At 41.1% G+C, this 23,340-nt stretch overlaps 2 protein-coding genes across 2 annotated transcripts in view; one reads left to right on the top strand and one right to left on the bottom strand.

The window, feature by feature from the left end:
• Positions 1-18,395, bottom strand: LOC106817467 (nuclear RNA export factor 1-like). The gene is made up of 22 exons (XM_014822137.1): positions 18,287-18,395; positions 12,165-12,215; positions 11,817-11,913; positions 11,535-11,653; positions 10,945-11,069; positions 10,617-10,700; positions 9,897-10,001; positions 9,325-9,469; positions 8,825-8,913; positions 8,428-8,535; positions 8,005-8,114; positions 5,854-5,890; positions 5,475-5,543; positions 5,169-5,224; positions 4,894-4,995; positions 3,248-3,309; positions 2,828-2,943; positions 2,545-2,587; positions 2,235-2,301; positions 1,803-1,860; positions 1,056-1,258; positions 1-568 (listed from the first exon to the last, which is right to left on the bottom strand). The coding sequence occupies exons 1-22, from the start codon at positions 18,333-18,335 to the stop codon at positions 466-468; spliced, it is 1,998 nt and encodes a 665-aa protein (XP_014677623.1). The 5' UTR covers positions 18,336-18,395; the 3' UTR covers positions 1-465.
• A 40-nt stretch (positions 18,396-18,435) lies between these two features.
• LOC106817487 (protein MEMO1-like) overlaps positions 18,436-23,340 on the top strand; it is a 13,179-nt gene continuing 8,274 nt past the window's right edge. The window contains exon 1 of the mRNA XM_014822157.1: positions 18,436-18,604. The gene's annotated coding sequence lies outside the window, so the exon portion shown is untranslated. The remainder of the gene's footprint in view (positions 18,605-23,340) is intronic.

The following is a 23,340-nucleotide window of genomic DNA, read 5'->3' as shown; positions in this document are numbered from 1 at the left end:
TTACTAATACATAATTTATTTTCCATATGAATCTGTATAAATGTATGTGCACTTCATACAACTGGAAAATGGCACTTTAAAATTTACACATGTATCATCCTAAGAGTCGTATAAACAAAGTAACTTAACAAATTGACCTTACTTTGTCTATTCTCACATCTCATTCTGCGATGTTGAATTAAAATGAAAATTTCTACACACATAAAATATATCAATTAAGTTCACAAAACAGTGTTTGTTTTGCACAAAGGAGCCCAAAATATTTACAAGCACAAGTAATGGGGCTCTGGACACAGGGTGTGCTGTTTCATTTCTGATAAAGAATAACACTGGAGCATTAGCAAACGTCTCTGCCATGACTCGGTCATATGACACCATCTGCCGTATAGACTTGACCACGGGTAGATACGTTTCTAACCCATCAGAAAGTGTTCATGTGACTAGGCATATGTTCACTCTTCTGTCCTAAGATTTTGTGAAGGCTTCCATCGGTATGCTTCCGACCTTGCGTAGTTCCAGGAACACCTGCCCAGCACCTTCATAATTCCATGCGTTCTCCTCTAGACACCTGCGTCAACAAAAATATATGTTCACACTTAAATTCTCTAGGATGACCTACATTTAGACAAAAAATAAACACTCATGTTTTCCAGTAAAAAAATCACCATACAGATGTCTCACTTAACGCAGTTCTGAAAGTAGTGTGCTACCAGTCCTTGGATTTCTCTCCTCATGATACTGGTTTTCTCGTTACAATTTACCAACTTTGCACAAAAGACCTGTTTTAATAAATTTGATTATATTCTCTGTCTTTCTTCCCACTCTCTCCTTTTCGGTCAGCCTCCATGCACTTCCTATTAATCTCTTTAGCATATCTCCAACATAAGAAGTGCTGTCAAAAAGTAAGGGGCCTTGACAAGCCCCCTTTGAAGGAAGCGTTTACCTTGGTACATCCCCGACTTGCCCACAGAATTTTTGAGTAAACCGGAAGCAGCACTTGCCTTGCCCTAAAAATTTTCAATGCAACCCGTATGGTTGTAGACATGGCTACCTACTTTGCGGACCACTCAGAGTTCATGCCAGAGTCTTTCATGAACTGCTCCACCATCACCTTCTTCTGTTCGACAGTGAGCGACGAGGGCGAGTTCACAGCAACAAGTGGCGCTCCTGTTACCGGTGACGACGTAAGGCCCGATGGACCCGGCTGGGGGTAGCTGGGACTGGATGAGGGCGTCGGTGTGGGCGATTTAAAAGATGCCTGTCAGCAGAAACACGACACATTGGATGATACAAGTAATAGAGGTACGGTTGCATTATTTCATGAGTGACCCGTCATCGGATATATACCCGACTGTAGCACCGCTAACATTCAGTTACATTAGACATTATATGTTTCATACGATGCAATTACTTCTTTCTATGATAAATTAAGAAAAATTATACATGTGTTTGTTTGCAATAATGACTAGCAATAATGACTAGCCATATTTTTGCTCTCGTGATTAAGGTGATAACGTCAGCCACATATTCTCATCTGTTTTACCACTTTACACAGTGAGCTTGCAATTAAATTGGTATTATATTTATTTCTCATTATTGAACTATTTCTCAATTTCACAGGAACTTGTAGTAAAAGATAAAGCACTTTTTTTTATAAAAATGATTTTTTCACAGGAGGAAATTGTGTTTATCACATGTAAAAGTGTCACTGCACACTCTCAAACATCATAAGTTAATTTTGCAATGGTTTGAATGCTACTGCATTTACTTATATGGATGAAACAAAGACCTGGTATACGCACCTGCACCTGCTCCACTGTTGCATTGTTGATGCACATCTGCTCGTTTACGATACAGAGACTGCAGAGTAAACAAAATCTATTGACGTTTATGAACATTATACAACTTATCTTATAGTCCCGATTTCTTTGCAATAAACAGGTCAATAGGGAATCACCTATCATGCTTACTGTGCCATTTTCAAACAACAAACACGTAAAATTCAATCCAGGGTTCGTTCGTTGTTACTATAACGATTATTAGTATTCTTTCTTTGATTAACAGCAAAGCACGTAAAGATTTCTTTCCCATACCCCTACCACTGCAGGCCTAGGCTACGAGCTGATAGGCCTATACCCTTCACGTCCACCATTCTCACCAGGATGCAATGTTTGTAATTTTCACAGCTGTGGTTCGGACATGTTACAGTTATGGCGTACAACACTTGCACTTACCCGTCGCCTACAGGAACCACGACAAATACCCTTGTGAATGAGCGCACTGGAGGGCTGCTCTTATCACCTGAGAAAAAATAAAAAATCGAGATGACTGTAACATATGAGAATAGATAAGTCAACAACTGTCTCATATGTCAACATTTCAAGATTCTGATCTGTTTTATCTTGATCATAAGAAACCCTGGCAAACTACATTAGGCGCTGATGTCTGGTATATCAGTCTGGATCCACCTGACTTTTCCAACTGAGTACCTGAACTATATGTACATAGTGAAATACCTGATAAAAATACAATAATAATTCATACCTTCTTTAAAAACCCCTGTGACTGTGAATGACAGAAGCTGTGCCTGAAAAACAAACCAAAGTTTATTACCATCGCATTTTATGTATGTAAATTTGATGCACTGATATGATTGGTACCATGATCTGATAGAATTTAATAAAAGCATTGATGAAATTTGATCAACATGTTCAAATCGACCAAACCACACACCTTATCGCACGCATGCGTGCACGCACGCACACATATATATATATTATGTCACAATATCAAATATCTTGCAGGAAACAACACTTATTGTACACACCGAGTAATGATTGATATCTATGCAAAATGATGTGGGGTCATGTTGCGTCTTTGGCAGTGTAGTGAGCATCGATACTACAGCTAACCTTCCACGCTTCAGTAGCTTTGATCTACGTTCTAATGATTAAAAGAATACATGTTAATATCACAATTCATTTTTACGTGAATTATGCACTAAAAATTATATGTTAAATATTATGCTACACTATAAATTTTTCTCCACTATCAACATTAATGCAACTGATTAGAATTGTTGCTTGTATATCCAGTGGGCACCTAATTTGCTTATTTAATGAGAGGTATAGGAATGCCTTGCAGAGATATGATATTGGATATTAACATGCCATTCATAAAAGGTTGTTACATGTTGTAGGCAACCAGCTCCAGTATATCTTTAAGTCAATGGATTACATATACTTACCAAAGCCTTTCACCTTTATCATATTTCTACTCTCTGATAGGTACTCCTGCAGATATGGACCCCTGAACAGATATAATCATCCAGTTGTAATGAGCTTCGATACAGCAACAACAGTAAGAACCATTAAGCTTCGAGTTTGTGTTTTGATTCATTAATAATGGCACCATGTTTTGGCTGGTTTACGTATAATATGCGAAACATGAAGTCCAGGTGGCTTTACATACTAGGGTGTTAGCAAGCTTACGCTTGTTTGCTTTATTACACCAAGAGCCGCAGAGCGTCTGGGCTCATCTGAGGTCTGTTGCTACGGTTATAAACGTAACATTTAAGTTGTTCGTAGTGACACCTTTGTTAGGCGCAGATATGCAGATACGCAGTTGCGTACACATCATTTCAGCAACCTTCTGCATTCTGCATACCTCCCAAATCCCATTGGTTTATACAAATTGCGTGCCTAAAACTCCTGTTTTATGGTGCATTGTGACCCTAACCCTAAACCTATTAAAAAAAAAACTTAATTGTTGTAAAAATTATTTGTTGTTATTAAATTGTTGTAAATAAATCATGTAAATATTTACTTTAATTGGAAAAAATAGTTAAATGGATAAAGATAGAAAAATAGAGAAAACAGGTAAATAATAAAAAATCAGATGGGATTCAATCCAACGACCTTTGAGCCGTGACGCAAGTGCTGTACGCGTTCGGCTATCCAGGCTTATTGGGTTTCTAGATTATGGATGTGCCATGAATATGACAACACTGTGACGTCATTGAGGCAGTTCAGGAATCCATGTTTAACCCTCCTCTTGAGGGTCAAAAGGTTATCAGACACTTACTCTTCGCACGTCAGTGGAAAGCACATTTCATGGTCCTTTCAATAAAGTGATAAAAATGGTAGGTCAGCGCTGAAACAAAAAAGTTTTTCACTCTATCCATTAGGCCATGTCCTCAGAAAATGTCTGATATCTGACCTTTCCCCTACTGCCCTTTGACCTGTGACCTCCAATTTCGCACTGGTGATGGGTTTTCTGCCCATCACACTATACACCGAATATTAAGAGCATAGGTCGAGCCGTTAAGATTTGTGCCGCAATTCCGTATTTCCTCCTATACCTTAAGTTAAGGAGGAAATATTCCCCCTCCGTTTACACATCTTGACCTTTGACCCTTAACCTCCAAATTTGTCATTCTGAGTCCTTTTCATGATCCCCCCCCCCCGACGTCCCGAATTTCGTGACCGTACGTCGAGCGGTTAAGATTTGTGCCCAACTGTTGACGGACGCACGGACGCACGGACGCACCGACGGACGGACAGACGCACGCACGCACGATCATGCGATTCTACAAGCTGCATCTGACTACGTCAGATGAGCTAAAAATCTACCACACTGAAATTGAATTCGGCCACTTTCAGCAAAACACACACGCCTGTTAATCTGATATAGTTCCATCCATACAAATCATATAAAAAAAACCTTGATATTCAGTCTTCCTCTGTATGTTTTTACACCAATGTTCAAACAGAAAAGGAAATAGTCATTAATTTATCAAATATAATATAACGTAGTATAACTCTTTTACGCATTCAATATGTAATATCAGTCGCACACCACTGACATTACGTAGAAATAATTGCAATAGCTCACCTGCTGTTGTCCTTGCGCACAGCAAACATGGAGAAAAAAGCTTGTTCGTGGTAAGCATTCAGCAGCTGCTGCCGGTCATTGGAATCATACACCATAAAGTACCTGAAAGCAATCACAGATGAGTTCCTAACAATTTTGCATGCTTTTCAAGCAATGTGAATTCAACATGCATGCATGATTATCAGATACATGCGTGTTTGAGTATAGGTTACCAGACTGACGCAATGCAGCCATGTATAAGCTGTGTGGTTTCGTGTTAGTTACTGGGTACTTACTCCTGTATGAAGCGAAGTACTAACGTCTTGACAACATCGTTGACAAAGAAGCTTTCCTAAAAATAAAAACCCACGTCAAGTCAAACTGACTCCCAACATTTTGCTGCCAATTGCTAAAACAGCATTTGTTGAATGTATTCCTTCCAATAATTTACACGTCAGGTAAGATCACTAACATGAGCAGATTATAGTACATTCGTATATTTACATCGAACAGAAACAACCCCTGTAAAACCACAGCAGTACCTTACTATATTGAATACAAAATTAAAGAATATATAAAGTGCAATATTTACTGCCTCCTACCTTGGATTTCGGCAGTTCTAAGTGCGTCTCTACATCAAAACCAATGGGTGGGGGAAGATCAAGGCCATCCTTAAATAAAACATAATCATTGATGCTGAGTTCTCAACTTAATATGCTATCAACTAGAGACAGGATATTTCAGGTGGCCTTAGACACCCGTGTAATTAGTCTTGTTCCTGTTGGCAGTACTTATATAGAATTTAACTTCAGCAACACCAGTCACAATTTACAAAAAATTTTGTATGATTAACTCATGAAAACTTATTCATTGTTATACAATATTACAAAATTACAATAGCTAATCAAATGTCTTAAAGAGACTTCAAAAAACAGCAAGCAATCCTAGTGTATGTGATAGTGCCAAGAAACAGCTACTTACCAGCTTGATGACCTTGGGAAATCGTTTTCGAATTGCACTGGAAAAACAACATGGGAATAGACCATCGTAGTTACACAAGAGCTACAGCTGATGCATACATGTGTACTGACACCCCCTTCTAAAAACTGAGACTCGAAATGCAAAACTTCGTAGCTAGCATCATTTAAGATGATGACCAGATAACGATTAGCAAATGAAATTCTTATTAAAAGTTATTCCGACAAGCTGTCCAACATTCAAGAGTAGTCCATCCATCCATCTTCCTATTACACTACAGTGGATCCAAGTGCAGCTAGCAAGCTGTTGTGGTAGCTAGATGCAAGAGTAGGGACAGCCAAAAGTTCAAGTAATTTTCGTACTTTGGCTAGGTCAATAACATGATTGCCCTACATACCCAGTCCACAAATGTTCCAGTCTTTGCAAAAACGCATTAATGCATAGCAGTTAGCCTAATGGTCAGACAGACACAAACAGAGTTTGTCAAAAACAAAGTTGTACACTTACCTCTTTATTATTGTGAAGAAGTAAGCTAATATATAAAAGCTAACTGATAACATATATTAACAGCAAGTCGAAAATAGCTTTGTACATAATATGAGGCACGACTGAATTAGGTGGGTCAACTGAGATTTCTGACATGAATAATCTGTTTATCAACAGTTGCAGGGTTTTGAAACCATTTTCTTGCTTGGTTTATAGATTTCATTTATTGAATTTCACTCAATGTCAGCTCAAGAACAATCACAAGATCTACAGTGAATATCTGATTTTACTAATTTTCAATAAGCGGAGCTATCATTTCTTGTTACACTACAAAATTTGCATAGCGCTTCTCTAATTCCCACAGAAACCCAAACCTAATCCAGCCCACGCCCGACAATCCTTTACCGATATACCCCATTCAGCTATCTGTGAGTCACGCAGTGAGTGTGAGTCACGCAGGAACACCTCTCACATGATGCATTGTCTTACATTATCTTGGGCTCGCATCTGCAACCGGTTATGATGCTAATCATCAAACTCACGTTGTACGGCCTTCGCTCACTGGCCGCCGGACAGAAACGCATGCGTCGTCACGCAAACAATGAGAGCGCAGCCGGAAACAAGCGGCAATACTTTACGGCATGCTCATCATTCGACCCGGTGCGTCCCAGCCGTGGCTGACCCTGGCCGTGCCTTGGTAGGGGGGGTCTCCAACGGAGAACCCCACCCCGTCATGGGCCAGCGACTCAGGTGAGCAGCCATGCCAGACCATGTGTGTGACGTGACAGGTCGGCAATTTGTATGTTGCCATGTTGAGCTGGGTAGGTCACACATTCGCAGCTGTGTAAGAGGGTGAGAACACTCCCTAGGAAATTCCCCACAATTGAGCATCCTGTACTCAACCCCAAGCCATTTTCCCATTATCCTAACAGCCAGGGAAATTTATTTTTCAGGGGCTACTTTTCAAGCTCGCGTGCATGAAAATAGCACTCTAAAATTTGGTTTGCATTGAACTCTATGCAAATTTACGGGCGCTCTTTTTGGCATTTCGGGCGCTAAATCGCCCCGATCCCCGTGTATTTTAGCCCCACTGCTAACAGCTATAAACTACCCTTCCTTTGCATACACAACACAAGATGTTGAGATACTAATGTATCAGATATTCACTGTGATGTTGTGATGATCACAAAGAATAACATTGTTCATTTTCATTGCCAGGCATTTATTTAAGACACCTTTACCATTTTTTGTCACATTTCACTGGCAACAGTAAAATTCAACATATTTAATTAACCACCTGACTAAGCAAATACTGTAAAAACTTCATCATTATACTGAGACTAAACTCACTATCTTTTTATCTCATGACGTCACCTTGCCTCATAGTATATTATGTCCATAGCAGGTTATTTTCCACTTACTTTCATTGAGCATTGTTACAGCGACACAAATAAGACGACGACACCACCACCAGAAGGCTATAATGAGTAGGGGCTAACAAGCCACGAGTTCCTGCTGCTGGGTGCCTACGTCACTGCTGCCATTTGGTCAATCTACTGCATGTCTCTCCCACTTGCGGTGTGCCACACGCAGCGCACGCAGCCATCCGAACCTCGGGGAGTGGGAAGAGCTGCAGTCGGCACACACACACACACACTGCTACCTCACCTGACGTAAGACATTTTGTCCTTGAACTGGCTGCAGAGTGGGTTCCCTTCTAGAATCAGCTCCTGGAGATTGAGATCTTTGATGCGGTCAAGATCATACTCTGAACGTATCTGCATGAGAGGAGATTCAAGTAAAACCTCAGAGTCCGTGGAATGGGAAGAGGAAAGGTTTAAATCAAATGATGAAAAAATGATAAATTTGAACAAAACTACAATGCATCTGTTACTTGATCACGGCCGAGTTCAACTACAATTTCTAAGTCGCTCTTACGCAAACACATAATGCAAACAGGATAGTCACACAAACCACACGTTCATGTACACTTTACATTAATGCAGCCATATGCAATGAGTGAATATGAATTAATGGTTTCGATTTATTTTAATCGGTAACTCTGTTCAAGTATGTAGGTCAACTACTCACATAATTCTTTGACAAGTTTAGGCCTTTCAGTTTTGGAGTCTTAGTATAAAGGGTTGAAATCGAGTCGCAGTTCGGCAGTTTGTTATTAGTGAAATCCAGAGCTACAACCTGTTGAGACAAATTGTTAACAATCATGAAAACATATCTTCATAAAAACAATCCGCTATGCAAATCTGCACAATTAAGATTCTTACACTGCTGAGTGTGCAGGGAATGACAATTTTGTTTTGTGCTTATCAATGTACTTCTTGCTTTGAATCAGGAACAATATACAGCAATGACAGATTAAAATACTTACATGCTATACTACATTACATTAATTTCTCTCAGACTTGCACACGTACGTTCAACCAACAACATAACGGTTAACATACTGATCTGATGTTGACTTCCATACCTCAGAAGCAGTTTTGCCAATAAGGTCTATGACAGAGAGGATTACGTTCTGACGATTCAGTGGCAGATACAGCTTCTTCGCTTTAAAATCTGTAACAAATAAAGGTGAGAATAAAGAGCAGTACTCGTTTCAACCACACACACACACACGCATGCACACGCAAGCACAGACATATGCGTACGCACACACGCACACACAGGTGCGCTCGCACGCACTACTGACAACCGCAAACTGACAGCAACACCGCTAACATCTAAACTGCACCACGAAAGAAAATATGTTTCTCTGCATTCAACTCACATGCAGAAAGTTAAGCAAAAACACAAACTTCTGCTTTCACACAAATGTTAAATCTCAAGAGCTTTTGTGACCAGTAGCGGCTATGAAATCTATAATGAAACCAGATGTCAGGTGTTAACATCAACCAACTATCTTTCAAAGATTAATTAAAAAATTATGATGAATGCGAGTATGTTTCTTTCTAAGTAAGTTTTGTCTACCTGGATCGTTGTGAAAGTCAGTGAGGTTGAGGGTTTTAAGCTCAGAATTATATCGTTTGTTTAGCACCTCCTTGACCTGCTCCAAAATAGTTGGACTCAAATTCTGAGGCATTGGTGGTCCACTCGGGGTGGCCTTCACTAGCATCTGTCAAGGAAAGAGTTGTGTGCACAATAATGACGAATAAGAATAGATCATAACCTGCATTCACCTGAACAGCCATCAGATTTTATCACATGCCAACACACTTACATTTTACTGTAAATTCTGTGCATAAGGGCTACTCGAGGAAAATACCAGAATTATCCTTTATAATTTATATATGGATATATGCTTTGTAGAGCTGGCTTTACTGCATAACTGCTAATGAAGAAAAAATAGCAAGTGCTCTTTCTACATGGTTTTTCCATTCTATAGAAGTAACCATTAACTCAGCTTTGACCGTATACCAATACCATGTTCATATTTGTAAATGACTGGAGATGGGTATGAAATTTGCATGAAGTAAAATTAGCAATCTGCCTTCTTCAGTTTGTTTGCCTTGAGCGTGGCTTTGCATCGCTGAACTTCGTACCTTGAACCCACTAGGTGCTGTGACCAGTCGTGACACCTTCATGAGAGCCTCTGCTGTGTCCCAGCCCTCAACGTTAAAAATTGCCATCTTGCCATCTAACCGGAACTGAAATGAAATAAGTATATAAATATTGAAAGTTCATAGTCGGATTTCTTTTAAAACATTAATAACATCATTGTTCATGTTAAATCCTGAACAAGAACAATGATGTTATTAATAGTATATAAATACGTAGATAAATAAATAAATGTGCGTGCTTGCATGCATGTTTCCAGCCACTACATAACATCAGTGCGTCATACCTGTCAACTTACATGATTTAGGCATGAATCACTCAGACAATTGCGATTGTGCGTGATATCACGATCATGAGCATGAGAAAAGCACTATAACACAATTTTGACCAAATCCTTAGCTCTAGCTGCCTGTAGAAAATTTTATTTATCTTCATTAACTCGATGAGTACTTTTACTTAATTTAAATTGTGCTTTTTTTGTGTTGCAAATATTCGACCAAGTTGCTTGGTTTTGATATTCCAGCCATCATTGGCAGTTATGTCACCTAGTTTACAAACTAATACTAATTTTGAGTAGATAACTTCATACGTCTGTGAATGAAAACTACCATCAAGATTATTAAATTTTGACAGGTATGGTGCGTGCTATGGCAATATATTTTGCATACGAACAAGTTGGGCAAACTTTCTTGTTAGTGACTTACACTGATAGGTGTGAATGGTACAGAACACTCTGTCGTCAGCGACCGTAGTATGAAGTCTTTTCCCATTTCACGGCCATAAGGTATCTAGGTAGACAGAACACACAGTGTTAGAGTGTTGGACCTAAGGTACCTATTCATATAGAACATATAACTGTGAGATATTTACACACATTATTTCCCACAGTTTTCAAAACTATAACTTGGCCATACTTGTTTGTTTTAGCTGCTTAGCTTACATATAGTATTGCACATGCTAAACTACAAAGTATTAGCATAATGATTCTTTTCTTGTTACTCAGATATAAAAGGACAGTATTGGTCAACATACCATAATCTTATACCAGACACTTCTCTGTCTCTCATCATGTCGATCCTTGTTGTAGTTCCCACTGCCTCTTCTACCACCTCTTTGCAGGGGTAGACCTAGCCGCTCCAGAGAGTTTCGTGAGCTTCCTGCATATGCACCAAACAGGAAAATCACAGCCATTTAGGATCACACTGCATGGTAAGGTTACCTGTGTTGGTTAGATGATCTAAAACTTACACTGTGCTCATTAATAGAATCTGTGCACTCTTGATGCATTGTATTGTAAATTAAGTAAAATAATTCAATTTCGAGATCAACACAAAACATTTACAGGAGCAACAGTTTCGACAACTGATTTGATGCCTTTGCTAAGTGTACTGTTCTTGCTTGAGCTGTCACCAGCTGGTAGCAGGTGACATCATGTAAATTGGGACCTCACTATGAATAAGTAATTTAGAACACCATGCAACAGTGTAGGAAAGAAAATGGCTACAGTAGCATGCTAGGCAATTAAACATTCTTTTCTTGCTTGAAACTACACCCTCTGCAGTCTTAATATCAGCAGCCACACTTGACAACACCCCATTTCCCAGTCAAGTTTCTGTACGTACCTGCACGATCGCTCATTGTGGAAGGCGGCTGGTAGCTAGAATTGCCTCTATATCCGCCCCGGTCACCTCGCGGTCCTCCTCTATATGGTCGCCTACCTCCACCGCCGCCATAAGGGGTGCTGTAACAAACGAGAGGCTCCATTAAACAGCAATGGCTGCATGTGTATCACTAACCATGCATCTCTGTGCAAAGATCACTTCAGTCCTAGAATCACGAAATCATTAAATTAGATAAACACCACCGGTCAGAAGCAAAACAGCATGTAGAAACGAGTAACTTACTATCTGTTAAAATGCACCTGTCGTCCGGCCCCTCCCCCCATGTCGATATCTCCCTCTTCATCCACAGCATCGAGACGAGACCTGGGGGTTGGGCCACCTGTGTAAACAAAAATTGCAAAACCTTTTTGATCAAATTCTGCCATACAAGTTTTAAAAATGAATAACATCTCTCCACATGCAAGTAGTCATAATATTTCAACTGAGCATTCACATTTCCATTAATCAAAACAGTATTACAACTCCCTAGATACCATTGAGAAAGCCTGTGTCTGTAGAAGAGTTAAGCCTTACTTGGGAATTACTGTATCGTACCTAGAAGATTCTCATAGTATATTGAAATGCACATACCGCCACTTTGATTTCCATTTCCTCCTCTGCCTCTACGTCGCCCTCTGTTTCCTGCAAGACATCGACATACACGTATAAGTGTTGCTTTATCACACATCTCTAGGCTTGAAAATAGTTTGTTGCATAAGAGCGTGTTCACAATTCATAACATTTACCAGAAGTGTGCAAATCATGCTCTGCAAGCAAGGGGTCCCGAGCATAAGGTTTGTGCGCTTGCGATGTCTGCAGTTATGAATGCTTCTTATGCCAAACCATAGCCTAACACATTACTCCAATAGTTTGTTTGTATCAAGCTTTCAATTAATGAGAGTCCATAGTCAAATAATCCATGATTTACTGTCAGACTCATGCGGTATAATCCCTGATTTACTGTCAGACTCGCTGGTTTGATATGAGCAGGAGTCTACAAGACTCCCGAAAAATTCTGATACACCAGTTCGCTCCAGAGTGCAGCCTAACCGAATAACTGATTATTTTTCAGCGAATGTCTCAATAAAATCTCGCAGACAAACAGTACAATCACCCTCCAGTTTCCAAACATTGTGTAATCAACAGCGGGTGTTACAGATAGCCAGAGTGCATGTGAACAAAGTGCAATCTGCTGTATTGATTGCTGCACGCTGACTGCTTCACGTCTGTCCCGCGTAGTGATGTCGCAGGTTCAGTACATTGAAAAATGCATAGGGGTTACACGGAGAATATCTGGTGAATTCCTAGGGAAAACTCCCACTCCGCCAAAATGTAAATGAGAGGAAATGTCTGTTTACCATCCAAAACTCCCTAACTGCGCTACTCGATTAGGCCACAATTTAAAGAAATCTTTGTTTGCCCTCACCCGACCCAGGCTAAAAAGTTTGGGTAGGTAGGTAGGCTTTTTTTTGAGGGGGGTCTTTTTACAAATTCAGCACGGTGTCTACATGTGCGGCAACTGTACGTGGGCTAAAGTAGTACTACTACTACTACTACTACTAACTAGTATAGTAAGCACTAAGTAGTAGTAGCATAGTAAGTATACTAGCTAACAGTAACACTGACAGTGTCAGTGACAGTGTCATACAGATATGGAAAACAAAACTTGTGCTCTGAGCAAGGCCATTGTTATCACTCGAACAACTCTATCACATCTGCAAAAAACGCTGGCTGCCGCTGCACACTGACACATAAATATATAGGAATTCCTATATATTTACAGAGTGGCCATATGCCCGGCAGCCGGCATATATCTGACAGCTGCCGGGCACGATCTTCGATTTCCTAAATGCCCGGCAGTTTTTAATTTTCAGCGTTATCTCAATTAAACAAGGGTTAGGCAAGGCTCGACACTAGCGGTGGCCCGGTGGCCCGGGGCCACCAAAACTTGATGTCAGGCCACCAAAATTTCCAAAAGTTAAAATTTGGTGGCCCGATCGGGCCACTAAAATTTCAAACTGTCTATGTGATAAAAATAATTGTTTCTTACGTGCTAATCTCATTCAAAAGAGAGCGAGCAATTCGCGTGAGCCGAGCGGACCAAAGATCGGCACCGTGCAGCATTCCTCCGCGGGCGATACGGCGGGGACAGTTTTTATCCAGGTGTACTTGCGCGACTGCACCGACAAGCACCAGCTCTGCTTCGTGTATCAGCGCGATGCAGCTATGCCTCGGACTCTTACAGCCTCTGTTAGACCATGTACCCACGACCCTCCTGCGGGCCACGACAACCAGTCCCGGTTCACCCGGAAGCGAACCCCAGTCCTAACCGCCCCAGGACAACGGTCAAAGTCGCCGCAGGCGTGAACTATTTCCTCGCAGCCACTACATGTCGGCAATTTTACATATGTTGCATTCACAAGGATCGAACCAGCCACTATGCGTGCGCTGACGATACCCTCCCCTTGTCTGCTCACTGTAGCCTGACAATTGCAGCCCGCTTGTCGAAGGCCAAACTAATCTTTCCATGAATAATGCGCTCAGTCGAAATCTTCCGTTCCTTTCTCTTGATGATCACTTTGCTGTCTCCAAATAGCCTCTACTATGCCGGGCCAACACTGATCCTGCGGAAGGGATCGGGCTACGGGACGCCGGTATCACATGGGCAAGAATACGGGACGTTCTGGTTTCCTGATTGCTGCTAGCGACTGGTGCTCACTGTTTTCGGATCCGAAAGCGGAAACGTGCAGCGTTCGAAGTTACGGTAGAATAACTTGAATTATTCATGAGAATGATCCAGTTTTATCGAAGTGTATATTAGTGCTTCTTGTAGATGTATATATTTATGCATTTTTCTTCTGTTTTCTCTTTACGAATCCGATTATTGAAATTAGTGCTTTAGACGATGGCTGCTTTTTTTTTTCCAAATGAATGACGTACCGGCTACTTTTGTGATATATTTGGTTCTCTTGTATTTTTAAAATCTGCGATTATTTTTTTTTTTTCCGTTTCAGCCTGGCAGACTTTTAACTTTCGATTGAGTTAAATGTATGATGTTTTTTTTAACATGAAAGCCTATGTTGTTGTTTTATTACAGTTATTGTTTTAATATTTGCATGCTTCTGTGACTTTGAACTCTCTTGACGGTTGAAATGGTGATCGATAGGATTGTGCCAACGCGCCTGTGTTTTAGATAAATATATGAGTAAATAAGTAGAAAAATGGTATGCACGAGTCTTTGAAATATTTGATGACCATGGAATGGATAATTCAATGTTATGCATCAATTCTCTGTCAGTGTGTGCCATTGTGTCGGCGGTTTGATATTAAGCTTGGTGCCGATGATAGACGGCAAATTTTCAATATTTACAATCAGAGTTGAATAGATTATAGAATGGTTTTCGTTTTGTTGTTTTTTTCGGGCCACCAGAATTTCATTTTCGGGCCACCCAAAATTGAAAATCAATGATTTTTGGGTGGGCCGTCGGGCGCACTGAAAAAAGTTAGTGTCGGCTTGGGTTAGGTTGATAGGTTTGGTTTAGGGAATGTCTGGGTAATTTTAGCGAAATGGAAGCCGTGCCGGTGCGGGACACTAATAGTTAGCCACAGCAAGGCACTTGGCGTCAATAAAAAATAATGGTAAATAACGATTGTTTACAAGTCTCCCCAAATGTTTCTCCTACCCTATTGTTGTGCTATATCTTAATTCAATACACACCGCTGGACACTCGGACCAATGCTGGGGGTCCACTCGCACCAGATGTATCCTCGGTGCATCATCCACGAGCCGTCCGACAGCCGGACCAGTGACGCTTGCTCCGGTCACGATCTGCACGACGACCGGCGACAGGTTCAGGCAAAAACGCTGCCTGGCCAGAGCATTCGGGGTTATGATATAACAAATAGTGTTTATTTGTTGACGATCATTAACTTATTAACTTGTTGGCATCTAACTTTTACTTGTTAATTCTAACGTCTAATTTCGCACTATTGAAGTGCTCTTAATCATCATTGAGTTTCCATAAGTATGTAAGAGATCATCTTGGAGATTTGTTTGCTTTCGTTTCATGTGTTATTTTAATCAGTAGTATTTGGCGACCTTCTTCTTAAATCGAAATTCCAAAGACTTGGGGAGTAGGACAATAATTACACAGTGTAAACTCTTCTTGTCATTGTTTCAGATTTGAGTCCCATCATTTTGTATTGTATTCCAAGTTTCATCATGATAATGAATGAATTCTCCAAAATGGCTGCGTTCCATATTATAATCACTGTAAATGCCCCAGTCATTGTATTCTGCCCACACACAGCAGAGACCAGTAACGCACGCGTCGTCCTGTGCTGCGTGCAAACAATCATGAATAAAGGAAGCAGGGTAGAGAAGCGGCGATTCGACACTTTGTTTCGCGCTACTTATTCTCACCGCGATCACAGAACGGAAAAACATCCAAGCCGCTTCCATTTGGGTATATTGTGTTACAATAATGTTCACTTGTCTTGAATATATAATTTGGCCTTTGTTGTCTTACTACTCCGCCAGATTATATTCTGTGAATCTGAGTGAACTGTTCTCTCCCGTGATGTAAAGAGGAGTATCCATCAAATCCTAACGGCCGTAACTTCATGATTGCTGTGTTCGTGTGTGAGTTGACGTATGCGCGCGGGATCGTGCTTGGTTGGATGGCCTCCCCCGAAACGGAAGCCGAGGCCGGCCCGCGCTCATCGGCGTGCAATTGCGCCCCTTCTTTACTCGGCTGTATAAACGGACTTATGGATACGGATGATCGTCATCTTTACATTTCCACGATAAAACATAACTGTCTCTGTATCGTAACGAGCTGTGTCACCTGCAAATACACAAACTGTGACGAATTCTCGTGTTTGTCGCGCCGAACCTTAGCCGTGATGTAATGGGCTGTCAGAAAGAATCAACGGAAACTCGCGGCGCTGCTTCGTGGGACCTATTCTTGGCGGCGCGCAGCGGGCCTGCAGTTTTCTGCAGAGTTCAATGGCGAGGTTTCTTCTACGGAGTTGGAGAAGCAGGTTATTGCGCCGCTATAGTGCCAGGTTGATTGGCACTCTGCTCCAGCTCTCGGCTGTAGCTTTAGTCACGTCGTATGGGTATCGAGGTGGGAGTGGTCCTGTCTATTGCCGCTTTGAGCCATTTAAGTTACGGGGCAAGGTGGTGTCTGCGAACGTGAATTTGTCAGTCTTTGTGTGATTATCGCATGCACAGGCTCTGGTTCGAACAGAGGCAGTATGTTTTACGTATAACAAAACGTGTAACATTGTTTATTAGAAACAAAGAATTGCAGCTGTTGTATGTGTTTCGCATATAATTGTCGGCAATCAATAGGTTGAAAAGAGTTATTAGAAATTAATACTTTGAGTAGTAATAAATGCGTATTTTGATTTAGCATTCTTGTCATGATTCAATATAAATGCCGCAGGCGCGGCTCATTCTAAGTCTAATGGGGTACTTTGTTGGTGGAGTAGGTGGGATTTTAGTAAACCTGTTAGTCAGAATGTGTTACTACGTCCCGAAACCGTGATGCACAGGGATGGGTATCAGTTAACCCGTTTCTCAAAAGATGTTCGGTTGGATCGTTATGAAAGTTGCACGATGATGGACGGTCGTTTAAGTGTCTCTCGTATTTAAGATGGAGCTGTCCATACTATCGTGTCAAAGTATCTGCAATGACAGAGATAGGTAAGCACTCATCATTTACCCTTCGCAGCTACAGTTTGATTAGCGAGCTGCCCCTGTAACCAATTAACGAGGCTCGAAAATCCCTACAGACCAAAGCATGCGCTGGCGTAGCCCTGGCGTGGTACGATTACTGTTATGGACGCTAGAATGCCATAGATATGATGTTAGGAATACCCGTGTGCGTTTAACCAATTTGGTTGTTGAAATGTTGCCTGGTGAATTGTAGGGCTTCATCATCCAGCATGTATAGATTCTTACTAGCAACTGGCCAGTCATTCTTTTAGCAGAAGTCAAAAAATCCCATGTTTACCTCCTCTTGAGGGTCAAAAGGGTATATCTGACATTATCTTCGCATGTAGTCAGAAGTAGAGTTTTCATGGTCTCTTCGTATATGCCATAAAAATGCGTAGGTACCGCTGTTGAAACAAAGTTCTTTCAATCGCTCCGTCGACCATTGTTCGTAGAATATGTCTAAATCTCGCCATGTGGCATTGGGACCTTTGACCGTGTGAACCTCCAATTTCGGCACAGTTGATGGCTTTTGCCTACATGTGCTACGTTACACGACTATGACGAGCTACGCGCTCGAGGCGTCTTAGATTTGTGCCGCAATTTGCATTTCCTCCCTTATACTTATAGTTAAGGAGTGAATGTTCACCTTCTTTTACACCTCTTGACCTTTGACCTTTGACCCCCAGCTTCGACATCCCAACTCGTTTTCGGATTACCCCCCCACGTCCCGAATATCGTGACCGTACGTCGAGCGGTTAAGATTTGTGCCCAACTGTTGACGGACGGACGCACGGACGATCATGCGATTCTACAAGCTGCATCAGATGAGCTAAAAATTATAATTTATAATTTATATTTTAATTTTTATTGAAACGCTCAAAGTGCATGTGGCTGTGGATTACACACCGAGTTTGAAGCAAATTTGGGACATTCCGATGGATGGATATAGATAAAAATATAACAGGAACATAACTTGTTACTATATGCTTACCATAAAAGTTTCGATCACCATCACGATTAGTAGTTATTTGATATGACATTTTCCAAACTTCAACTAAAAATTATTGTGAAAATGCCTGAACTAAAATTTTACCGCTAGGTGGCGCACGGCAACCGCGCCACCTTGCGTTACTATTTTGAACTAAGATAACTCAAATTATGATTCATCATTCATTTTTCGTGTTTAATTTACGTTACAATTACGATCGTATAGCTAGGATTCAATGAGTTTTAAATACTTATTATAATTTATTAATTACATATTCGTAGCTTGTATGTTTGGCTTACCCATAGGCCTTACCATAGCACGGTAAGTTAACTATACAACAGCTTGTTGAAACTGTCCAGTGTCCATTGTAAACACTGACTAAACAGTGACAGACGCAGTCACACAGTTATGTATTGTGCAAATATGTATTTGTACTCAATTATATCGGCCTAAACCCCGCGGTTACTCTGACTGTATTTACGTATTACTATTACAATGAAAAACCATTTTACATTGGCGACCATACTAAGATAAAAAGGGGTAGTGTGGTACTGGTACACCATGTTCATAACCTACTTCACAACTAATTATCTATGCCTATGGTATGGCCATGGGCCGGCTATGCCATGGCACATTCCAACTACTGAGTATTGTATCATGGAACAGTACAGTAGGTACTGTATCATGTATGCTGCATCTCCTGCAGTACTCACTCGAGTCACTCACTCACTGTACAGTAGTACAGACTGTGTACTGCCAGTAGAGTAAAGTGTGGCCCATACTTTGTATTGTCTCGCAAAAACTTCACATCTATGCACAAATTGTTGAGAGGTTTTGCCCACCGTTTTTTCTGACCAACACAGCGTACACCATATCCCCTATATTACAGGGTAGAAATTAACTTTTGAACAAGGGAGTCCAAAGGACTCCCTGCCCTCAGAAAGAGGAGTCCGCAGCAAATTTAGGGAGTCCGTAGTCTGAAGTTCAAAATTATAGATATTAACACATACATGTGCTTATTTTAAAGACACATGCAGTTGCACGTCTGCCAAATTTTCTTTGGACATTAGCTGAACAAAATACGATAATTCTGTGAGGCCGTGCTCTGGAACAAACTAGTTAGTGTAGCAGTATTTTCAGGGAGTCACAGGGACTCCTGCATATGTCAAATCGGGGAGTCCGACAGTAAATTAGGGCGTATTTGACTCTGGCCTCGCGTTAATTTCGCACCCTGATATATTATAATTAGATATAGTGGTGTTATGGTGGAAAACTCTAGCTTGTGCCTAGGTTTTAGTTAATGTATAAAAATACCATGTTTGTGCATTTTTGATGCAACTATTTTACTCTATCATTAAATGACCTGCCACTTCTGCAGGAAATTAAGTTTGCCAGAAGTCAACATGTGACATAGTATATTAATTGAGCACATTAATGTGAGCCATAAGATGGATGAGTTGAGGTGCATATTGCATTACTGCACACAGTGTCATCTACCTTTGTAACAATTTCAAATGTAACAAGCCAATTTATCTGGAGGATATGCTATATACCAGTACATCATAAGACATAGCAGTGTGTGCTGATGGTGTATCCCCTGAACAGTCGGGATGTGCTTACTGCTGGGAATGTCAAATTTATGAATTTCGGTAGAATTGCTGCGTCACATTACTACTGCAGCATTATTTGTTGGTTATTGGTGAAAGGTGCGATCATAACACTGCACCCGCAGGATTTGGCTTGTTCCTTGGTTAGAATTGCAGCAAGCATCATCAGGAGTGAGCAAGAGAAGATTGCTGTCAGAAGTTGCTTTTGGAGGAGGGATGGTCGTTATGATACATATAAGCAACCCAAAGGGAAACTATAGCGAAGAAACAAATTGCTCCCTCCCTAGTGTCCCATTCCTCTCTCCCTTCCTCTCCCTAGCTCCCTCCCACCCATTCTCTGCATCACCCTCTCACTTTATATCTGTCTCTCGCTACTTATCTTTCTCTCACCAAACCTCGCTCTCCACCCTCTCTCTTTGCCTGTATTCCTTTTTCTTCTATCTTGCTTCCTCTCCATTGTGGAAATACTACATTTATCATTATGTAAGATCATTTACCAGTCCATTTTTATCAGTAATATGTCAATAGGATTTATGTAAATTTCTGATAGCGTGTGCATTTGTACTATATAAGTATAGTATATAGTGTATATATATATAGTATATAGTATATATATATATAGTATATCAGGGCTCGAATTAACCGACGGCACCGACGGCAATTGCCGCCGGTGCCCCTATCAATCGCCGTACTGCCCCTTGAAAATCCAACCCGACCGACGGCAGTCGCCTGCCTTGCCCTTTTCTGTAATTGCCGTCGGTGCCTCTGGCTAGACTGGTTCGCGGCCGCACTGTTTGTCGCAGAGCGTGTACATTGTCTAGCAGAGCTCGTCTACTGCGGCTGCAACAAGCCACGTTATTGTGTTAGACTGGTATCCGGCCTCACGCTCTGCTAGACAATGTACACGCTCTGCGACGAACAGTTCGGCCGCGAACCAGTCTAGCCAGAGGTCAAAATCAGAGCAGGCGCATATTTGCCAGCATACATGTGATTACATTGTATCAAGCGAACCAGACTATGCGTCTAGACAATACGCCTGTCTGCAGTGTACTGAATGAGAGTTTCGAAGGCAAACAATTGTCATAATAAAAAAATGATGAAATTTCTTCCTTTTTTGATGTATTTTGTTCAAAATATTAAATATACGGGACACACATGCATCCCGGGAAGGGTCGGTACGGGACGCGGGACACATGGGCAAAATACGGGACGTCTGGTCACCCTGATTGCTAGCTAGCTGCACTGGTGCTCACTGTTTCGGATCCGAAGCGAAACTGCCAGCGTTCGAAAGTTCGCGTAGAATAACTGAACTATTCCATGAAGATGATCAGTATTTTAATCCGAAGTGTAATATTAGTGCTTTGTAAGTTTATTTATGCATTTTCTCTGTCTCTTTTAACTTTACGCAACGAAATATTGAACTTAGTCTTAGACATGGCTGCTTTTTCTTTTTAAATGCATGCGTACCCAGGCTACTTTGTTGATATAATTATGGTTCTACTTTATCTTATTAAATCTGCAATATTTTTTTTTTACAGTTTCAAAGCCTGCCAGACATTTTAACTTTCATGAGATTAAATGTATATGTTTTATTTTAACATGAAAAGCCAATGTGTTGTTGTTTTATTACAGTTACTTGTTTTAATATTTGCATGCTCTGTGACTTTGAACTTCTTGAACGTCTGAACTGATCGATAGCATGTGCACGCGCGTGTTTAGATAAATAATGAGTGAAAGTAGAAAAATGGTATGCAAGAGTCTGGTGAAAATTTGATGCCATGGAATGGATAATTCAAATGTATGCCTCAATCATCAATGTCAGTGTGTGCCATTGTGTGGGGTTTGTTTAAAGACTTGTGCAAGTGCATCAGACGGCCAAATTTTCAAATAATATACAATACGAGATTGAAATAAAGATTTATAATGTTTTTCTTTGTTGTTTTTTCGGGCCACCAGATTTCATTTTCGGGCCACCAAAAATTGAAAATCAATGATTTTGGTGGCCCGATCGGGCCACTGAAAAAAAAAGTTAGTGTCGAGCCTTGGGTTAGGGTTAGGGTTAGGGTTAGGAACTGCTGGGCATTTAGGAAATCGAAGACCGTGCCCGGCTGCCGGGCATATATATAGCCACAGCCACAGGCACTTGGAACGTCTCAATAAAAAAAATAATGGTAAATAAACACGAAATGTACCAAAGTCTCAATGTTTCTCTACTCTATTTTGCCTATAATCACCTGTAAATGCCAGTCAAATGCTCATCTGCAACACACAAGCAGAGACACAAGTACACCGCACGCCCGCCCTGTGCTGCGTGCACAAACAACATGAATAAGAGAGCAGGTAAGAAAGCGGGATCGAAAAATTTGTTCGACGCTCGCTTCATTTCACACGATCACAGAACGAAAACACATCCAACCGCTTCCATCTTGGTATCTATGTGTACATAAATGTTCACTTGTTCGAATTATAACTTTGGCCTTTGTTCTTACCTACTCCCGCCAGATATATCTCGTGAAATCCTGCAGGAAATGTTCTCTCCGTGAAAATGTAAAGAGGACGTATCATCCGAAAATCCCTAACGGCGCTACTTTCGATCGATTGCTGTAGTCGTGTGTGCGTGACGTCATGCCCGCGCGCATCGTGCTTGGCTTGGCATGCCTCGAAACGGAGCCCGGAGGCCGGCAGCAGCTCATCCCGGCATGCAATGCGCCCCATTACTCGTGTATAAACAGAGTATATGGATACGGATGATACGTCCTCTTTACATTTCCACGAAAAACATACTGTCTCTGTTCGTAACCGAGCTGTGTCACGCGAAATCACACAAAGACTGACGAAATTCTCGCGTTCGCGAACCTTAGCCCGTAATGTAAATGGCTGTCAGAATCAGGAAACACCTACCGGCGCTCTTCGTGACCTCATTCTTGCGCCGCAACGCTGCAACGTTTTTGCAACGTTCCAATGGCGAGGTTCTACGGGAGTTGGAAAGCAGTGCGCCGCCTATAGTCCATAGATTGGCACTCGCTCCCACCTCTCGGCTTAGCTTAGTCACTCGATGGGTAATCGAGGTGGGAGTGAGTCCCAGTCTATATAGCCCCGATTCTGACAGCCATTTACATTACGGGGCAAGGTTCGCGAACGTGAGAATTTTGTCAGTCTTTGTGTGATTTCGCATGACACAGCTCGGTTACGAACAGAGACAGTATGTTTTTATAACAAGTGAACACTGTTCTTAACATAGAAACAAAGATGGCAGCTGTTGTATGTGTATTCGGCAATAATAATTGTCGGCAATAATAGGTGAAAAAGAGTATAGAAACATTAATACTTTGGTAGTAAATAAATTTCGTATTTATTTAGCATTCAATGTCAATGATTCAATATAACAAGTGCCGCAGAGCGACAGCGCTCATCTAACGTCTACTGCGGTGACTCTGTGGTGGAGTGGTG

Source organism: Priapulus caudatus, unplaced genomic scaffold (assembly GCF_000485595.1).
Source record: "Priapulus caudatus unplaced genomic scaffold, Priapulus_caudatus-5.0.1 Scaffold34, whole genome shotgun sequence".
NCBI classification, from domain to species: Eukaryota; Metazoa; Priapulida; class Priapulimorpha; order Priapulimorphida; family Priapulidae; genus Priapulus; species Priapulus caudatus.
This window is presented reverse-complemented; position numbering and strand designations above follow the sequence as displayed.

Bases quoted from the DNA above. Each gene is read 5' to 3' on its own strand.
- LOC106817467 (XM_014822137.1), bottom strand. From the start codon at position 18,335: ATGTCATATCAAATAACTACTAATCGTGATGGTGATCGAAACTTTTAT. The intron at 10,701-10,944 runs GTATGTTGACCA...CTGTCTACCTAG, and splicing joins GTGTCTGGTATAAGATTATG to ATACCTTATGGCCGTGAAAT. The intron at 569-1,055 runs GTAGGTAGCCAT...TTGTTGACGCAG, and splicing joins AACTCTGAGTGGTCCGCAAA to GTGTCTAGAGGAGAACGCAT.